At 39.2% G+C, this 16,804-nt stretch overlaps 1 protein-coding gene across 1 annotated transcript; it reads left to right on the top strand.

The window, feature by feature from the left end:
* The first annotated feature begins 1,260 nt into the window (after positions 1-1,260).
* Positions 1,261-3,304, top strand: nkx1-2a (NK1 homeobox 2a). Its single transcript, XM_085243206.1, has 2 exons — positions 1,261-1,450; positions 2,694-3,304. The coding sequence occupies exons 1-2, from the start codon at positions 1,261-1,263 to the stop codon at positions 3,302-3,304; spliced, it is 801 nt and encodes a 266-aa protein (XP_085099332.1).
* The last annotated feature ends 13,500 nt before the right edge of the window (positions 3,305-16,804 follow it).

Raw genomic sequence — 16,804 nt, 5'->3', positions numbered from 1 at the left:
CCCAGTATCCAAAATAACTGCCTGTTACCCATCAGGTTTTATCTCTATTGGACACCTGCTGAGAATATTGATCCGGTGCTGGTTTCACCATTTTAGCCATCAGCAGGCATGAAGCTCCAAACAATCTCATGTCACTTTTTATTGAATACTAATTGCAAGCACTATGGATCCGATTGACTGTGAATATAAATCGATTGCATGAGGTGAGAAAACAATCAGCTGCATTTATACCGTGCCTGCAATTTAGCTTTGAATGTAGCATATAGATTAGTGAATCCTCATGAATTCCCATGTCTTTGTTTAATTTCCTCTAGTATGCGTGTAAATTTTACATCTTCAATTATCAATAAAGAACAGACCTAGTCATTTGAGGCTTTATCTTCTATCCTTAAAATGTATACATTTCTTGCAGTCCATGGCTCTTAAAAACACTGAGACTAAGGCTATTAAGACTAATTTTGTGATAGATAAGATAAAAGAGTTATATCAGAAGGCTGCCATTATAAATAGGCAAACATTCTGGAGGGAAGGGTTTAAACTGCCATCAGAGATGCTTTTTTCTTTTTTCTTTTTGCAATATTTTAAGCCAAATCTAATGTGTTAGAAGTGACAATATTGTCATAATACTTGTAAATAATCATTATCAGTGTACTCCTAAATATTTAGTCAACATCTAAATATAATCTGGTTACTTTACAAGCCTACAATTTCAGTGGCAGCAAATAAACAGCTATCTGTTTACAGGGAGACTCTGAAAACCCCTGATTTCTGCTAAAAGATATACGAAAGTCTCCGTCCTAGTGATGTCTACAAAAAAAGGGAGAGAGAGAGGGTCCAATTTGGGGAGACGGGGCGATCTCTGATATGGATCAACTGCCATCTGTGCACAATTTACTTTCAGGTCGCGAATTGCGGAATTTAATGATATGGGTGATTATCGGCGAATACTTTGAGCCCATTAGGGGGTCGTGTGAAACGCTAATAGTGTTTGTGTCACGTGTCTGGTTTGGAGACGGGTGGGGGGATAGACGCTTTAAAGACTGCGCTCCGGTCACGCTGCGAGACTGACAGACTGAAGCAGAGGAGTGAACACAACACTAGGAGGTGATCACCGCCACAGAACCCGGTCTGATGAAGTTTGAAAACAAGGAGCAGACTAAGCTATGAGAAGTTTCTCTCCGGGCGCGTAATCGAGCACATCAGCACATCTATCTCCAAGAGTCTTTCTGCGTAAAGGATGCCTCAGCTGAAGAAGTGACAATGACGTCCAGTCATAAGATTTCCTTTTCTATAGTTGACATATTGGATCCGAACAAATTCAACAGTAAGAAGGTAAACGAACTTTCCATCATCAAGGAGAAGTTATTACCTGCGCCAAACGCGGAGAGAACAACTTTGGAGTCGGACAGCACTGCAGGTGGAGACTCCAGACTCGAGCGCACAGAAGCAGGTAGAGAAAACGCCTCAATTTTATTATTTTAAAACACACCTCATAGCTTGGCTCTAATCTTTTCATTAAATATATTATTGTTTGTGTGCCTGGATCTGTAAATTACCTTAAAAACACACAGGCATATCTTGTGCATATTTATAACTGAATGCCTAAATGAGACGTCTGAACACTGTAACATGAGGACGTATAAAAAAAGTTAAATATTTGAAATACTTGAAAAGTTTTATTTTCTCCAAGCCGAGACCAAATAGCAGAAAGTGAGGCGCTATCTCTCAGATTTATTGTCATCTCTGTATGACCTTCCCTTAATTTCCAAGGCTGCGTTTCCTTTCAAGGAAGCCACAAAGGCTTGCTCCCAGAGCCCCAGTATGTGATTGGCATTGGGACAGGCAGGCTAGATAATTGTTTAAATCGTCCCATTGAGGATGCCTCTGCGCGCTTTGATCGATATCCCATTACTGCATCCTGCATATCTCCCTCCAGCACCTTGCAGGTACAAACTTCACACCCCATCCATGTCTGATCCTAAATATCGTTCGATTAAAACTTCCCTTTAAATAGATGACATTTATCGATCCACCCGCAAATATGAAACTCCATTAGCACGTCATGGCTGAGGTGGCGAAGCTGGATTTAGACGGGATTTCTTTCCGCAACATGACATTTGAGGCTCTGTGTGGTTTATAAATTATTTAAGGATTAGTGACCAAATCTTCCTCTCCTCAGAATCTATGCTTTGTTCCGCTCCAGCGACCCCAGGATCCTAATCAAACGCTTTACAGATGTCAACTCCTAGGTAAACTGCAGTTCACACGGAACAAAGAGGAAAAACACTCCACAAGGAACACACATTTCCTAATCAGGTTACAAGTGATGTCTGTCCTGCCAGGAACTGTCCTTCAGCACCACGGAGTTAAATTCACTCCTTGGCGTTTGGTCCCAATTGTTTAAATAACAGACTCACTTAAATGTCACCGTTTTCCTCTAAAATCAAATAAAGAACCTCTTTAAAAACACAGCTCAGTCTTGCGAATCACCTCAAAAATTTGTCACCTAATTTTGCCCGAGCAAGGAAAACTCCGGTTTCTTCTCATACTTTGTCAACTAACACCTCACAACTGCAGCTCAACTCAATTTTAGAGGAAAATAAATAATATTTAAATTGGGCAATTCTCCACTGGGTTTGCTGCTGCGACTTTCAGGATGAGAACTGACTTTTCTTTTTCTTTTTTTACCACAGAAGATGCAAGAGATGAACAATCTGCACTCTCCAGGCACCCCGAAGTTGTTGTAGACCCCAATCTTCTCTCCCCACCTGCGGACACGGAGCCCTGTCTGACCGGGCAACAGGACAGTGGAGACGGGGAGTCAGCGGTCACCTTGCAGGACCAGTCAACGCACAAGCGCCGGCGCCCGGACCAGGCCTGTGCCAAACCACGGCGAGCCAGAACAGCGTTCACTTACGAACAGCTTGTGGCCCTGGAAAACAAGTTCCGCGCAACTCGGTACTTGTCTGTGTGCGAGAGACTAAACCTGGCCTTGTCACTAAGTCTAACCGAAACCCAGGTGAAAATCTGGTTCCAGAACCGGAGGACCAAGTGGAAAAAGCAGAACCCCGGGGCGGACAGCACCTTGCAGCCCGGCTCTAACTCCCTTATTAATGTTAGTCCGAACCCAGCCACGTGTGGGTCGAGCTCTGCCAGCTTCCATCAAACTTTCTCCAACTTCACCTCTGGAAATGTGATCTTCCACGCAGCGGGTGGTGTTCCGCTTTCAACCACTGGAGGGCTCCTGCATCCCTTCATGTCCAGCGGATTCGTCCAGCCGTCTTACTTTAATCCACATTTATAAAACAAACCAAGACTGATATGTTGAAGCTGGTTATACTCAGAGAAAAGTGAATTTTTGTAACACTTTGGGACAAAATAAATGCTCACGTTGTCAAACTGACTCACCACGATGAGAGTTTAAAATTATCAATGCCCTATAAAAGGCCATATTTCCAAAATAAGTGACCCATAACTTGTGAGCTCAACCATAATTTAAGCAATTATTTAAGTGTTTCTTAGTTCTGCACTAATAGCTTGTGACTGGATCTGCCGACACACCCTTCAACAGTTGATTTGACAGCTCATATTCTGTATCAGCATATTGTGTTACACCTGAACCTGTGGCATATTGGTAAACTGTTTCTACCTCCCAAGTGAATGTACATGTTTTTCTCTTGCCATTTATACAAAATTATCAGTGTAACTTATAATAATAAAAAACATGAAACGTGTATGTGTGTATCTTGTATCAGCATTAAAATGAGAGTACATTTGCAGAATATTCACTAAGACCTTTCCAATTTTAAGCGCCTGATGAGTCAAAACAGTGATTGTACTAAGAGTTCATTAATAAATGACTAATGACTTAAATATGAACTACATGCACCTAAAAAACGGGCTGTCCTATGTTAAAAAAATCACTAGGAATCTCACCAGGATCAGGCAAGATACACATACTAACAATGTCTCCAGATATTATTGATTGTTATTGATCATCGACGTGCCTTTTTGCTGAACATTGTGTGTGTGTGTGTGTGTGTGGGGGGGGGGGGGGGGGGGGAATCAAGATGTCTAAATAAATAAATAAATAAATCTGGGTAAATTCCCAGATGATTAAACATGCAACTATTTCGCTGGTAATAGGGGAGACCGGGGATAGTTGTAACATTTTTGACATTTCTGTCTGTAAATTGGAGCTCTTTTAAGGTAGTGGATTCAAAATGTAATGCAAAGTATTTACATGTCTCTGCTATTAAATAGTGCAGCTATTTTCTCTGCAGCACAATTACCCATTGCATGGTATGGTCTCAAACACAAAGAGTGAAATGTTACAATTAACCCCATAGTCTGGGTTAGTTGTAACATATCCCGGGGTGAAATGTAACACAATGAAATAAGGGTACTAACAAAATATTAACATGTAATCTTTGTTTATTCAACACATGAATGCACTTAGAGCCATTTCCTGTGTGTGTGTGTGTGTGTGTGTGTGTGTGACAGAATGCAGAAATCTAGCTTTTGAACATATTCCAACCCCCCAAAAAAGACAAATTCTGGAATTTTCTGCAACTGAATATTTCATTAATTTTGGTTGGTCTTCCTTGAGTTTGGCCTCATTGGCTCAGTGGGCATTATAACCTACAACTCTTGCACCAATTTTGAACATAACAATGAAGCTGAAAAAATGTAGTTGTTCACCAGCATCGCAATTGAATTACTTTTTATCATGGCTTACCTTGGTGTGGTTTGCAAAGTGCTTCAGAAAGATGAGGAAATCTGTTTCTTGCACCCATCCTGACTTATTTCCACTACCAGTACTTCCTACTGGTCCATCTCTGACACAGTGGTCTGCATAATGTATGTGTGGGAACACAAACAGTGGAGGAATTGTGTTGCCAATGGCATTAACCACATATACAAATGTGACCAGTGAATCTCTCTCTGCTGATGTCGTTGCCCCAAATTGTTTAATATAAGTTAAAGTAATAGTGTGGTAAGTTTTAACATCTGCATTATTGTTACAACTAACCCAGACTGTTGCTGTTACAACTGACCCAGACTCCTATAGCCATGAACTAGCTAGCATTACAGCCAACGGCTAAAACATTAGCACTAAAGACCTACACAGAATATATCCCCATAGACATACAAATAACATAATTTAAGTTTGATGAGTTTAACTGCAAAGCAGATAATGCTATTAGAAATTGAAATAAAGTAGAAAAACTTACTTTTTGGCATACAAATTACTTTTTTTCATGTTAAATTGTCTGTGTTTGACAAAATGTGCTGATTTTTCACATGTGATAGAAGAACTGAATTGGGCATGTACAGGATGAGTCACATCATTTGAAACTTAGCCCTGATTGGAGAAATTGGCAGTGTTACAACTGACCCAAGTTACAACTATCCCCGGTCTCCCCTACCTGAAATGAGTAAAGAAAATCAAAATCACCATCTTATTTATGTAAGATAATTCATAATTTTATTGTGGAGGGGGTAATATTGGTTGGGTCTGATTATTGGGGGGGTCAACCCCCCCCCCCTGGAGATTACGCCCCTGTTATTGATATTACTGATTATTCTAAATATTGTTAAATATTGTTGTTATTCTGAATTTGTTAGCAATGACTCATAAATTATTATTGTTATTAAGACTAATCAGTTTAGGCACATGACCTATTAGTTATTTTCATGCCCGGTTGTTTGTTATCCATATTTACAAAACATCAGAGAACATTTTCTCAGCTAGAAACTCACGACTATATTGAAAGAGCACCGGTTTTAGGTGATAAAAGATTTCAATTTAAACAATATTTATACAAGACAAAACTAAATACAGAAGAAAACACTAATAGGGCCCCAGAATTTCACATTCAGCATATCCCTACTTGGCCACCAATAAAGCAATTAATTCCAGTTTACACCTTACCTTATCACTTTATGCATATGCAAAAATGACTAATGACTGACTTTACTATGAGGATAATACTTTTTCAGTTTATCTCAAGTAAATTAAAAGATGTGATTTATAACTGAGTGAATTACTTTCTTCCAGTAGTAGTTCCTCTTTACAACCACACAGTGTCACTGTTTCATTTCTTTTGACATAATATGAGTTTATTTACTGGATTTTTTTTCTGGATACAAGAAATCCTAATAAATTAGAGATTATTTTCATTTTAGTATATTGTGCATCTCCTTTAAACCCATATGTATTTCTGCAGTGTTTTTTTTAACCAGCCTTGCTTTATGCCTTTTTAATCCTTGTAAGCCCCTTTCCTGGGAAAATAAAGTGATATGTGATGCTTTCATTGCTTTGGAAATAAAAGATATGAAGGGGAGTAGGGAATAATCCATTCCTGTGCATGCTATTTGAAATCAGAAAACAGTAAAACAGTTCAACCAGATGTAAGTATGGACCCCCTGCTGATTCAGCATCCTTTTAGTATAACTGGTTGAGGATATACCGTTCTCGTCACCTTCTCTTCATCTATTTCTTTCTCCATGCATGCATGCTTGACTGATCTAATGTATCATCCACTAAGCTGAGAGAAGCCAGCCAGCAGAAGACTACAGCTCTAGGTAGCCAGGATCATCAATTTAGTCTTTTAGCAAAGGTCTGGGAGCTTCAAATCCACTGTTGAGCTGTTGTCATTAGTTGACATCTTTCAACCGTGCATTGTGCGTTTGCTTTTTTGATCTACAATACACAAGCTGAGTAAATGGCTTGTGCTTATATCTGCAGATGTGCTTGTGCTGCTGGAGGAAGAGCAGACTATGGCTGGTGCGCAATTTTTTCCTGACATTGGTTTGATGGTTAGAGGGCTGACAAGCATCCCTCAGTTAGATGGGATTTGCTTCTTTCTGTCAAAACATGGAAAATGTCAACCTGTCGCCAAGGTGCTGGTATTGGTGTGGATGCACTTATTTTATCTACTGTTATTGGTATTTCTTAAGCCTTAATCCCACACCAGGAAAATATCCTCACAGACACATGAATATTAATACAAATAAGGTATTCTTTAAACTATTTTTTCTGTTCTGACTGGTCGATATGAATGCCCCCCTCATTTGATTCTGCCTGACACGCAGCTGAAGAATTCGACAGTTATGATGAATATTCTGACAAAATCAGCACAAGGAACCCATCCTTGTCATGGTCCGCGGCCCGGTGTCCAAGGAGCTGATGGGATGCCCACGCCCACGGGTGTGGCTGTTAACTCCACACCTGCATCCCATCTCAGGCGATTATCAGGTGGACTATTTGATCCAGCCCAGCCAGCTGCTCCACGCCAGTCTGTTAGTCGTCTCACAGCGGTAACGTACACCCACGGGAAGGCGGTTGTGAAAACCCTCATTTACCTGAACAAACGCTAATCTTTTCTTTTGCGCTCAGGTAACAGCTCGGCGTGTTTTTGAGCCACCTGCCTGTCCACCTGCCCGTCTGGAGTTTGGATCGCCTCCGGTACCAATCACCTCTACTTTCCTGGAGCTCCCCCGCGGACCCTCACCACTCCCTCCGGCTCCCACGGCCCCGCTTTGACTGTAAGACTCATACTCTCCCCCCACGTATGCTGCTATTTCCCGGCTCCCCAGTAACTCTCTCCCTTTTTCTGTTGCAGCCTCCCACAGTCCCGATTACTGCGTTCCTGCGTAACTCATCCCCCGGTCCCTTGGTTTTTCTAGTTTCTCGCGTGTTTTCCTTTGACCCTTCCGGGACACCTTTAGTTAAAATAAAGTTTATTTTTCGTACTCCTGTGCGTGTTGTCTCTGCTTCTGGGTCCAGCTTGCGTACTGAACTTCGGTTCATGACAATCCTATATTTAAGCTTGAGGCAACTGCTATATGACACCGTGATGAATAATTTTGCAAGGTATTTAGGGGTTATTTAGGCCTGGGTAAAGAGGAAGCTTGTTTAAAATTCATGTTGGGGAATGTGCAAGGTCAGATGTTAATGGTAATTGTGTTTTTAAGCTTTGATGTGTGTAATGCTATGGGGGGAAAATTTCATCTTCAATCCCTCATTCCCTGCACTTATCTTTTGCAGAGGAATGAGTGGGAGGCTTGAATAAATAAAACAGAGCTGAGGATTTCCTGGTGTTTGTGCGTGTGCTATCTTCAGCTGTGTCAGCCCACTGGGAGTGACATCCTTTCCACAGAGGTTCACAGGTCAGATAGGATGAATGGTGGGGTCGGGAGAGTGAGAGGAGATATAGAAAGAAATAAAGACACGGGAAGAAGATTACGAGAGTGATTCCTGAGGATATAACCACGCTGATTGGTTCTAATAATTTACAAAATAACCACACATTTAAATATTTATCTTTATATTTGATTCATGCTTACACAGTTATAATGTCAATTATTTAACAGTTACTCCTTGACTCAGCTACAAGAAAATGCATCCTGGAAAAGATGAGTAAATAACTAAAAAATTTAAACCAGTTATAACATGGTTACATTATTAACTTACCATGTCTTTTTAAAGGCTCTACAATATTCATTATAGTCACTAACTTTGCCATATTAAGTATTGATTTTTTTTGAACTGGAAAGCTTCCTGCTGAATATGCTTGTAGCTAGAGAGGCTTCTCACTGAGAGTTTCCTTTTTCACTGCCAGTCTGTGATGGGATCCATTTTTAACATAAAAATATTACTTGTAAGCACAAAGGTCCTCAAAGAACTTTAGATGGTAAAGCAACATCATGCACGGCACATCCTTTAAGTCAGGGAACAGAGGGTGTAAGTACCTTTACATCAAAGGCGAAAGTCTTTTCCTCGATTTTGGAAGCAGGGTCCAAAAGCTGACACACTTTGACATACTTTCCACTTTGTGGCTTTATCCAGGGATTTTTAAACCGCAAATCTAAGTCTTCCTCAACAGATGGATTTCACTTGGTTGTCATGGAAACAGCTCTTTTGTCATCACGACCTTGACAATAACAACTGAGCAAACGCTATATGCCAACAAGCAAAACTGCGATAGCTCGTAGGTGGACTTTAGGATAAGTTTAATAAATGAAAACACAATAAAAACCTTAAAACCGATCTTTAAATTGTGATTTTCAGTAATTAGTAAAACAACCTAACCATCCAGGTTTCTACTTTCTACTATGTGTAAGAATAGCAACAAGTTGGTGTAGAACCCAAAGTGGCAACAGCTCTGATATCTGCACCTCCATACACCGAGCTTCTGCAGTATATTAAAAACTCAGTGTCTTCCTCCTCTTTTTGCTTCCTTTTTGTTTTGCTCTAAGCGCAGTATGTGGGTTGTGCAGTCCTACTTTGGAGAGTTTTTAGAAGGGGATGATTTAATTCTTCTACATGCTCCAGAATACTGTGGATAAGGCAATGCCACACAAGATTTGCACATGAAAATATCACTCCAAGCTCTTTAGCTTTAATATCTGATCAGCGGGTCTACTTAAAGATTAAACTTTCACAAATCATTGTACAGCAGCCTGGGGTTTTACAATTACAGCTTAACCGCATCCACATTATGATATTTTACCAACTTCACATAATACAGATGTGTGTTCCTGCCAACAGTAGAATCACATGATTTTCTAATCTGTCTGTAAATCTGTCGTGCTGTGAGTAAAATGATGGGTCAGGAAAAGGATGGTTGAAGAGAGTTTGCATGCAAGGATCCTGCTTTTGCTTGAACTGCCAGAGTTTTGCTTGACATCTCTCTTAGATGCTTTGTATTTCAGCTGCATTCACCAGCACAGCAGGGGCCCCAGCTGAGACAGGAGGGGATAAAACAAATTTCTCCAGTACCAAGCTGCAGTCAGCTGGCAAAAGGAGCCGAGCTGTAAATGTCTTTTAATCAGCTGTGGAAAATAAAAGTCAGGTTGACTGAGCCTCTGAGGTTAAGGGCTTAACTGTCAGACGTGGGCTTCACTGTAGCACTTCAGCTCTGGGTCAGTTCAATGACAAACCGTGGAAGTCATAAAAACTTAATTAGTACCACTGTGGAGACCTGCTGAACAAGTCTGAAGATATTTCGACGTAGCATAAAGAATATTTACATTGTGAATGTGACACCAGCTGTTAAAATCCTTGAAGCTAAAACACAAATTGCACCAAGTTTGACAGTTTTGCTTGAAAAGTAGATGAATGCCAAATGCTTGACAAACCAAATGCTCCATTCTGCTCGCCCGCAGTCTATCATCATTTTAGCTGTCTTCTCCAGCTGTTACCAGTCGTTAGGAAAAAATGTAATGAAAAGAAATCTCCAAGTATAAGTAAGCATCCTCTCTTCTGTATTCATAATTAAACCAGAGTTTCCATTTAGTGTAACAGATTCTGTTTTCTACTGTATTTTGTGTTTGGATTTGCCTGAGGGAGAAAAGCGTGTGTGTGTGAAAGTCAATATTTTGTCTCATTCAGTCTGGCATTGCCCTGCCTTATTGATTTCTTCCTCTGTGATGAACAGCGTGGTTTTGATAAAGCAATTTCTACAAAGAAGTGGGAAAAAAACGTTTTCTGTGAGGGTCAGAAAATTCAGAGTGGCAAAACAATTAAAAGAGCCCAAGTGAGCTACAGGAAATGCTATTGTGATTTAGACTGAGACTTCAGGACTAATCTAAGTTCAGTGGAGGTATTTGGACAATTTCCCAGCTGGGGTTTTCCTCAAGACAGTTCTGAAACGGCATGCCAGTGTGTGAGGGATTTCTTCAATAAATCTCCTGCAGGCAATGCTGTTTAAGCTTGTCTGGTCCATCTTTTCCCTTTTTTAACTGCATGCATTTTAAACTTTGCACATAGGCCAACGCTGACATGCTGATGTGATTACAAGACCGCTGGCACAGGAAAAGAGCAGTGAATGAAAAGAGATTTTCCAAAGAAAAAGTTTAAGATTCAGTTAAACGTAAAATGAAGGAGGTTTCTATGTGCCTGCCATCATCCTGCTTTGAGAAGCCTGGAAATATTCTCATTACACACACGTTGGTTAAAGGAAATAATCCTACTGTCTTATCAGCAGCATTAGCTAAAGATTTTAGTTATGAAAAAACCTTTTTGCCATCCATTCTAGTCTAAATTTTGGGTTATTATCTCAAAATTTTAAGTCCCTAACTCAAACGTATGAGACAATAACTGAAGACTGAGAAAATATCCTGACGCTTTGAATGATTAAATAGAAAATCTGAGATAATTACCTAAAAATGTGACTTATGGATGCCGATTTTATTCTTTTTCCACTGGTGGAAGCAAGCTTCTGTGTTTGGTGATGAATCTGTAAAACATTTTGTCTGAAACCTTATACAGTGGTTTAAAGGGAGGATGAATAATAAATCAAAAGAGAATGCATGTTCAAACCAAATCTGTGTATTGATGTCAAAGAAACAGCAACAACTGTCACTCAATAACTCACTGACAGTCTCTGTTTAATATTCTCTTCACCTCTGCTTTTCCCGAACAGAGAAGCGTTACCAGATGTGTTGTTTCACTGATCTGATGCATTCAAAGGTCAGCTGAGCTAATAACACGGAGGAGGACAGAGTGCTGTTAATTACAGTCTGTCTCAAAGTCTACGACCACAATGGAGGAAGAGAGCTTGTCCTCCCTCGTGCATTTGTTCTCACTCCAATACGCTCCAATGCCATCATTAAAGGATATTATCTCCCAGTCGCTGCTGGGTGATGTTCTGGCGTTCTCCTGAAATCTGTCCCTGTTGTTAGATTTGGAATAAATATGCAAAAGTCGCTTCTTACCTTCAGATTCTGCAAAGCACAATTTCCAATCTGTATCGTGTGTTTACTGATGAAACCCTGTGCTGGAAAATAAAAACTTCAAGGTGACTGACATCCAAATATTTGATACAGAATTAGAATACTGGATGGGAGCAAAGTATGCAATGTGCAGAGAAGCTTTCGGCTTTTAATGAGCATTGCTTCCCTTCTAGGGTCCGCAATAGCAGTATAAAATAACTTCCGTACCTTGTAAAAAGACTGCAGCCCTTTGAAGAACATATAAACTTCCCAGAGACAGAGAAAGCTTGCAGATCTGTGCTGTGTGCTTGTGGTGTAACTTGGTGGATTTAATAATGTATGCATGTTTAAAAAAGAACTCAATTTACTGTTGATGAGTGTTTTTAAATAGTAATAGAGAAGAAAGTGAATATAATTATAAAGTACTTTACGTATCAATAATAATGTGAAATTACAAATGAAGAGTTGCCAGAGTTGCGGATGCAAAGGCCGTGAAAATACCATCTCTGTGAAAAAGCTCTTGCTTGGTGTACGATAACCGAAGGATAAGCTGATACTGTGTATCTGCAAAGCATGTTGATAAAAACCTCTAAATACCATTTCCTGTTATCTTAGTGGTAAAAACCAGTAAGTCCACGGCACCACCAATGAGAAGATGCAGTCAGAGCATGTGGCATTGATAATTCAAATCTTGTTTATCAGTTTGTTCAAAGCGTTATCATGATGGTGGTTTCCAGTTTGGTGCATCGCTTGTTATCTTAACTTACTTCACATGACATGACTGTTTTTCTGTTTATTTATTTTTGTTAATTTATTTTTGATACATAATTTTTTATATAAATGTTATATTTTGATCTTGATTTTGAGTTAGTTTTTTTTCATCCCACCCTGAGGTGCCAAGGGTTGGATGGAGATCTTCAAGGGCCGCTGTTTATTAATCAAAAAAATTGACATAAGCCTTAAATCTTAGAAATTATGATTGTTACAAGTGTGGTGAGTATTTTCAACATATAGAAAGTACTGTATAAATATTTAAACTTTCATGTAATATTGACCTCTTACCTCTTCAATAGATGCTATTAATGCTATACGGAGCTATTTAAAAGTATGTTTCTTACTGACATTGTTTCTTTTGATAACATATAGACATATAGGGAATGATATATGAGGATTCTAAATATCATGTTACTCTCTGAGATCTTCTTCAAGGTTAAATAAGGTCAAACTTTAATGAAATGCCTTTTATCTTCAAAATTAAACTTAAAACTTTTACATTTCACTCCTGCCTTTCTTTCAAGTTTATGCGTAACAACTTTAAAGAAAGTATTGTCAGCAGAAAGAGAATGAGCTTCTTAGAAATATAGCGTAGTGTAATATAGTAAGCTCAAGTTATTGACATTAGAAGCAGTGCAAGATCACACAAAGTCGCAAGTGCTAGGGTTTCAGCTAACTGAGTAGCAAAGAACGATCCTCGGCCACTACCTTAAGTAGTGGCTTCTTCACGAGCCTGTGATTCGCACAGGTGTGTTTGGTCACAGGCGGGAACTCGTGATGAATCCTACCCATGAAATCAGATACAAGCAAACAAGCACAGAGAGACGAGACAGAGAGAAAAACAAGGGAGCGACAGAAAGAAAACAACACCTGCAGCAGACAGCCAAGGAGGACTGGGGGACCAGGAAAGTTCTTGTAATTATTTTTTGCATTATGTGCTGGAGTTTCATGGTTATAATTTAGTTCCTGAGTTTCAGTTTATGTCATTTTCAACTAGCATGTGGTTTATTTTTTCCTAGCCTTCTCTGTTTTTCCTGTATCCAGTTGTTAAGTCTCCCTTGGTGTAGGTGTTCTCATGTTTTGCTTACTTCCTGCTTTATTTTATCCCCCGTCCCTCCTCTTGTGTGCTTTATGTTCAGTTTTGCTAGATTTTGTCCACCCGTGTTTTATTTTCCCCAGCTGTGTCCTCTCTCCCTAATTAGTTCATGTGTGTATTTGAGCCTTTAGTTTTCCTCAGGTCCTTTGTGTTTTCTCTCTCATGGTGTGTGTGTTTTCCATCTTGTCTCAAAGTTTTGCACTTCTGGCTCCAGCCTGGCCTTGTTTGTATTTTGTACTTTGTACCGTGACAGCCTATTATCCATTACCTACTCCAACACTAATGTTTGTGTAAAGGAAACATTTGTCAAGCTTTCCTTATCTGATTCTTGCTGTACTATTACTAAGTATGTTTAAAAAGGACAAAGAAAACAGAACAAATACAAACCAGATACTAAACTGTTCCCTTATTAAAAGTAAATACTGCCCAGAGAGTGAGCTGCCTTGGCGGAGGACCATGCTCTCAGAGTGCTCCCTGTTTTGTTTTTTTAAAATATCATTATATGTGGTTTTACTGTGCGGTTGCTGGTGTTCAGTTGGTTTGATGTTTCATTTTGAATATTGCATTTATCATTTCCAATGTTTCCAGTTGTGTCTTTAGAAATGAAGCACTCTGTGTCTCATCCAGATGTGGACTTGGAGGTTTCACAGTGGGTTTTGGTGGAAAGACAAACAAATGGGTTAAAAACCAATAAATTGACTTTGGGTAACATTTTAGGAGACATATAAACTTCTGTCTTTTTAAAAGTAAGGCTGGGCCCTATGGGTATGAAACTGTAGTGTAAGTAGTGGAAAGCAGATTTTGGTTTTGGTAGTTTTATGATAATAATAAATCGCCTGTTGTGGTTTAAAAAGCTGCTATGGGAGTGAGCTACAAAAGTACACAAAGCTCAAAAATATCCATAAATCATAGTTTCTACATTTCTATGGCAATCTACTAAACAGCAAAATATTCTAGTCTGGCCCTAATATAGTGCCTCCCTCTTAGTTTGGCTATAAATTCTTGAGATTAACTGTATTTGTGAAGATGGATAACCATTTTAAATTTGTGTTTGAATACAAAAATCAACAACGAGCTCATCCGATCCATTCAAACTGATCAAAACGGATTCATTAACTGCAGGAAATTAAACTTCTTGACTCCATTCATACACACAGCTTGTGCATCTCGATGAGATGTGAATAAATCACAATCAATTTAATAGGAATTAACAGCAATTAGACTCGCCGTCTCATGCATATGGATACATTTGAAAGAGGAGGCAGTTTATTCAAATGAGACATTATCTTCATATAGCAGCGTCAGTCTCCTAGGGCAGCCTCTTGCACTTGTCAGAAATTAATTATTTTACCTCTTTAAAGTTGCAAGCGGTGGGAGTTCCAAAGATGAACATCATGGCAGCCCTCAACATTTCATTTCATCCCTCTCGGTATTTTTCTCCCTGTTTATTCCCTGCAAGAAACAGATGTCATGAAAGATGTTGAGGGAGTTGGCTCATGACAAAGAGTTAGTTTCCTTCCTCTAAAGAAGAGGAAATGTGTCAATGACTTCAGCAATTCCTATTTTGTCTGATTTACAATAGAATGAAATGATTCCTTAATCAATAGTCCCCCTACTCTGTTAAACCACGTGTACTAATAAAACCAAAGAGGGGAGTTTGAATATTGGGCTGATTGTTGTTAAGTGGTGTATTCAGGGCTCTGTGGTGACAGCTGTGGCCAGAGTAACTAGGTTTTCAGGTTGTTTCCTTTTTAAGCGCTTCCAGAGAGTTGTTTTAAATTTAGCACAAAGCTTCACCTGAGATTTAAGATTTTGTTGAACAAAGGTCATAGGTCAAGCTCACCGTAGCCTCACAAAACACACTTTTATTTTACTTTTAAATAAATAAATAAAATCTTGCACTGATTATGGTGTAATTTATAAAGTGATTTGACAGTTTGGTCCAGATACACTCAACATGTGCCACTTGTAGCTGCATATTAGACTGGTGAAGAGGGCCGGCTCTGTCCTGGTCCCTCACTCAATGCCTCTCACACTGACCATGAGACTGTGGAGTCCCTGAGCAGTGCCTTCAGCAGCAGACTGCTACATTATGGAGAACTATTACAGTACCTTCACCCCAGCAGCAGTCAGACTGTAAAATACACACAGGATACAGGATAGATGCCTACTAAAAATACTCGAGTATATGTTTTGATTCCCACTGTATCTTTGTTACATGTCTTTTAGTGTATATAGTGCAATGTACACATTTCTCTTTATTGTTTTTATTATTACTGCATTTAGCAGAATTATCATCTTTTGTTGTACTTTTAAAAAATTATGTATTTTCTATTTTTATGTTTTTCTAATATATCTCTCATTCACTTTTTCTTTCTGATCCTGATGTAACAAGTAAATTTCCCCAGTGTTAGATAAATAAATAAATATATCTATATCTATTTTTATGAATATAGTCATGGTGAAGATGACTATCTGAAGCTCAAACTGAGATACAGAATGGGGAAGAAAGGTGACTTATTTGACTTCGAATGTTGCATGGCTGTTGGTGAAAGATGTGCGGGTCTGAGTGTTTCAGAAACTGCCGATCTGCTGGGATTTTTCAGCACAACCATCTCTAAAGTTTACAGAGTTTGCAACTGTAAGATGCTATCGTGTCACTATGGACAAAAATCTTTGAGGAATGTTTCCAGCACCTTTTTGAATCTTTGCAATTAAGAATAAAGCCAGTTCTTAATGCAAAAGCAGGTCCAACTCAGTACTAGCAACGAGCACCTAATAAGAATGTCATATGCAGCTTCAAGTCCTCCCAGGCTGATGCCACATTTTTTCAGGCCCTTAAATTCAAGCTGGAAGTCTCCACTTTAAACTCCCGTTATTCACATACCAAAGAGTTAAATGTGTTTTGAAACACGACTAAACAGCAAAAGTTGTGTCAGTGTCCAAAATCATGGTTGGATCTAATTGTGTAGATGTATGTGTCTGGACATGGATGTAATGTAAATGACAGCCCTGTTAGAGTGCAGTTAAATAACACTTTTGGGCTTTTTGTGTAATCAGAGAACAAGTGCTTGCTTCTTAACCAGTCGTTATGTAACAACACTGACACACACAAACACGCATCATGCTAAAAAAGTAAGAAAACATATACCACGATGTGTTATTAGTAACAAACAAGATAAAAATGTGTCTCTGAGCTGGCAGCGCATTGGC

Source organism: Mchenga conophoros, linkage group LG13 (genome assembly GCF_057382185.1).
Source record: "Mchenga conophoros isolate Kocher_MC1m ecotype Shallow Benthic linkage group LG13, M_conophoros_male_GT1.1, whole genome shotgun sequence".
NCBI classification, from domain to species: Eukaryota; Metazoa; Chordata; class Actinopteri; order Cichliformes; family Cichlidae; genus Mchenga; species Mchenga conophoros.
The sequence above is the reverse complement of the archived record's forward strand: the minus strand, read 5'-3'. Positions and strand labels throughout refer to the sequence as shown.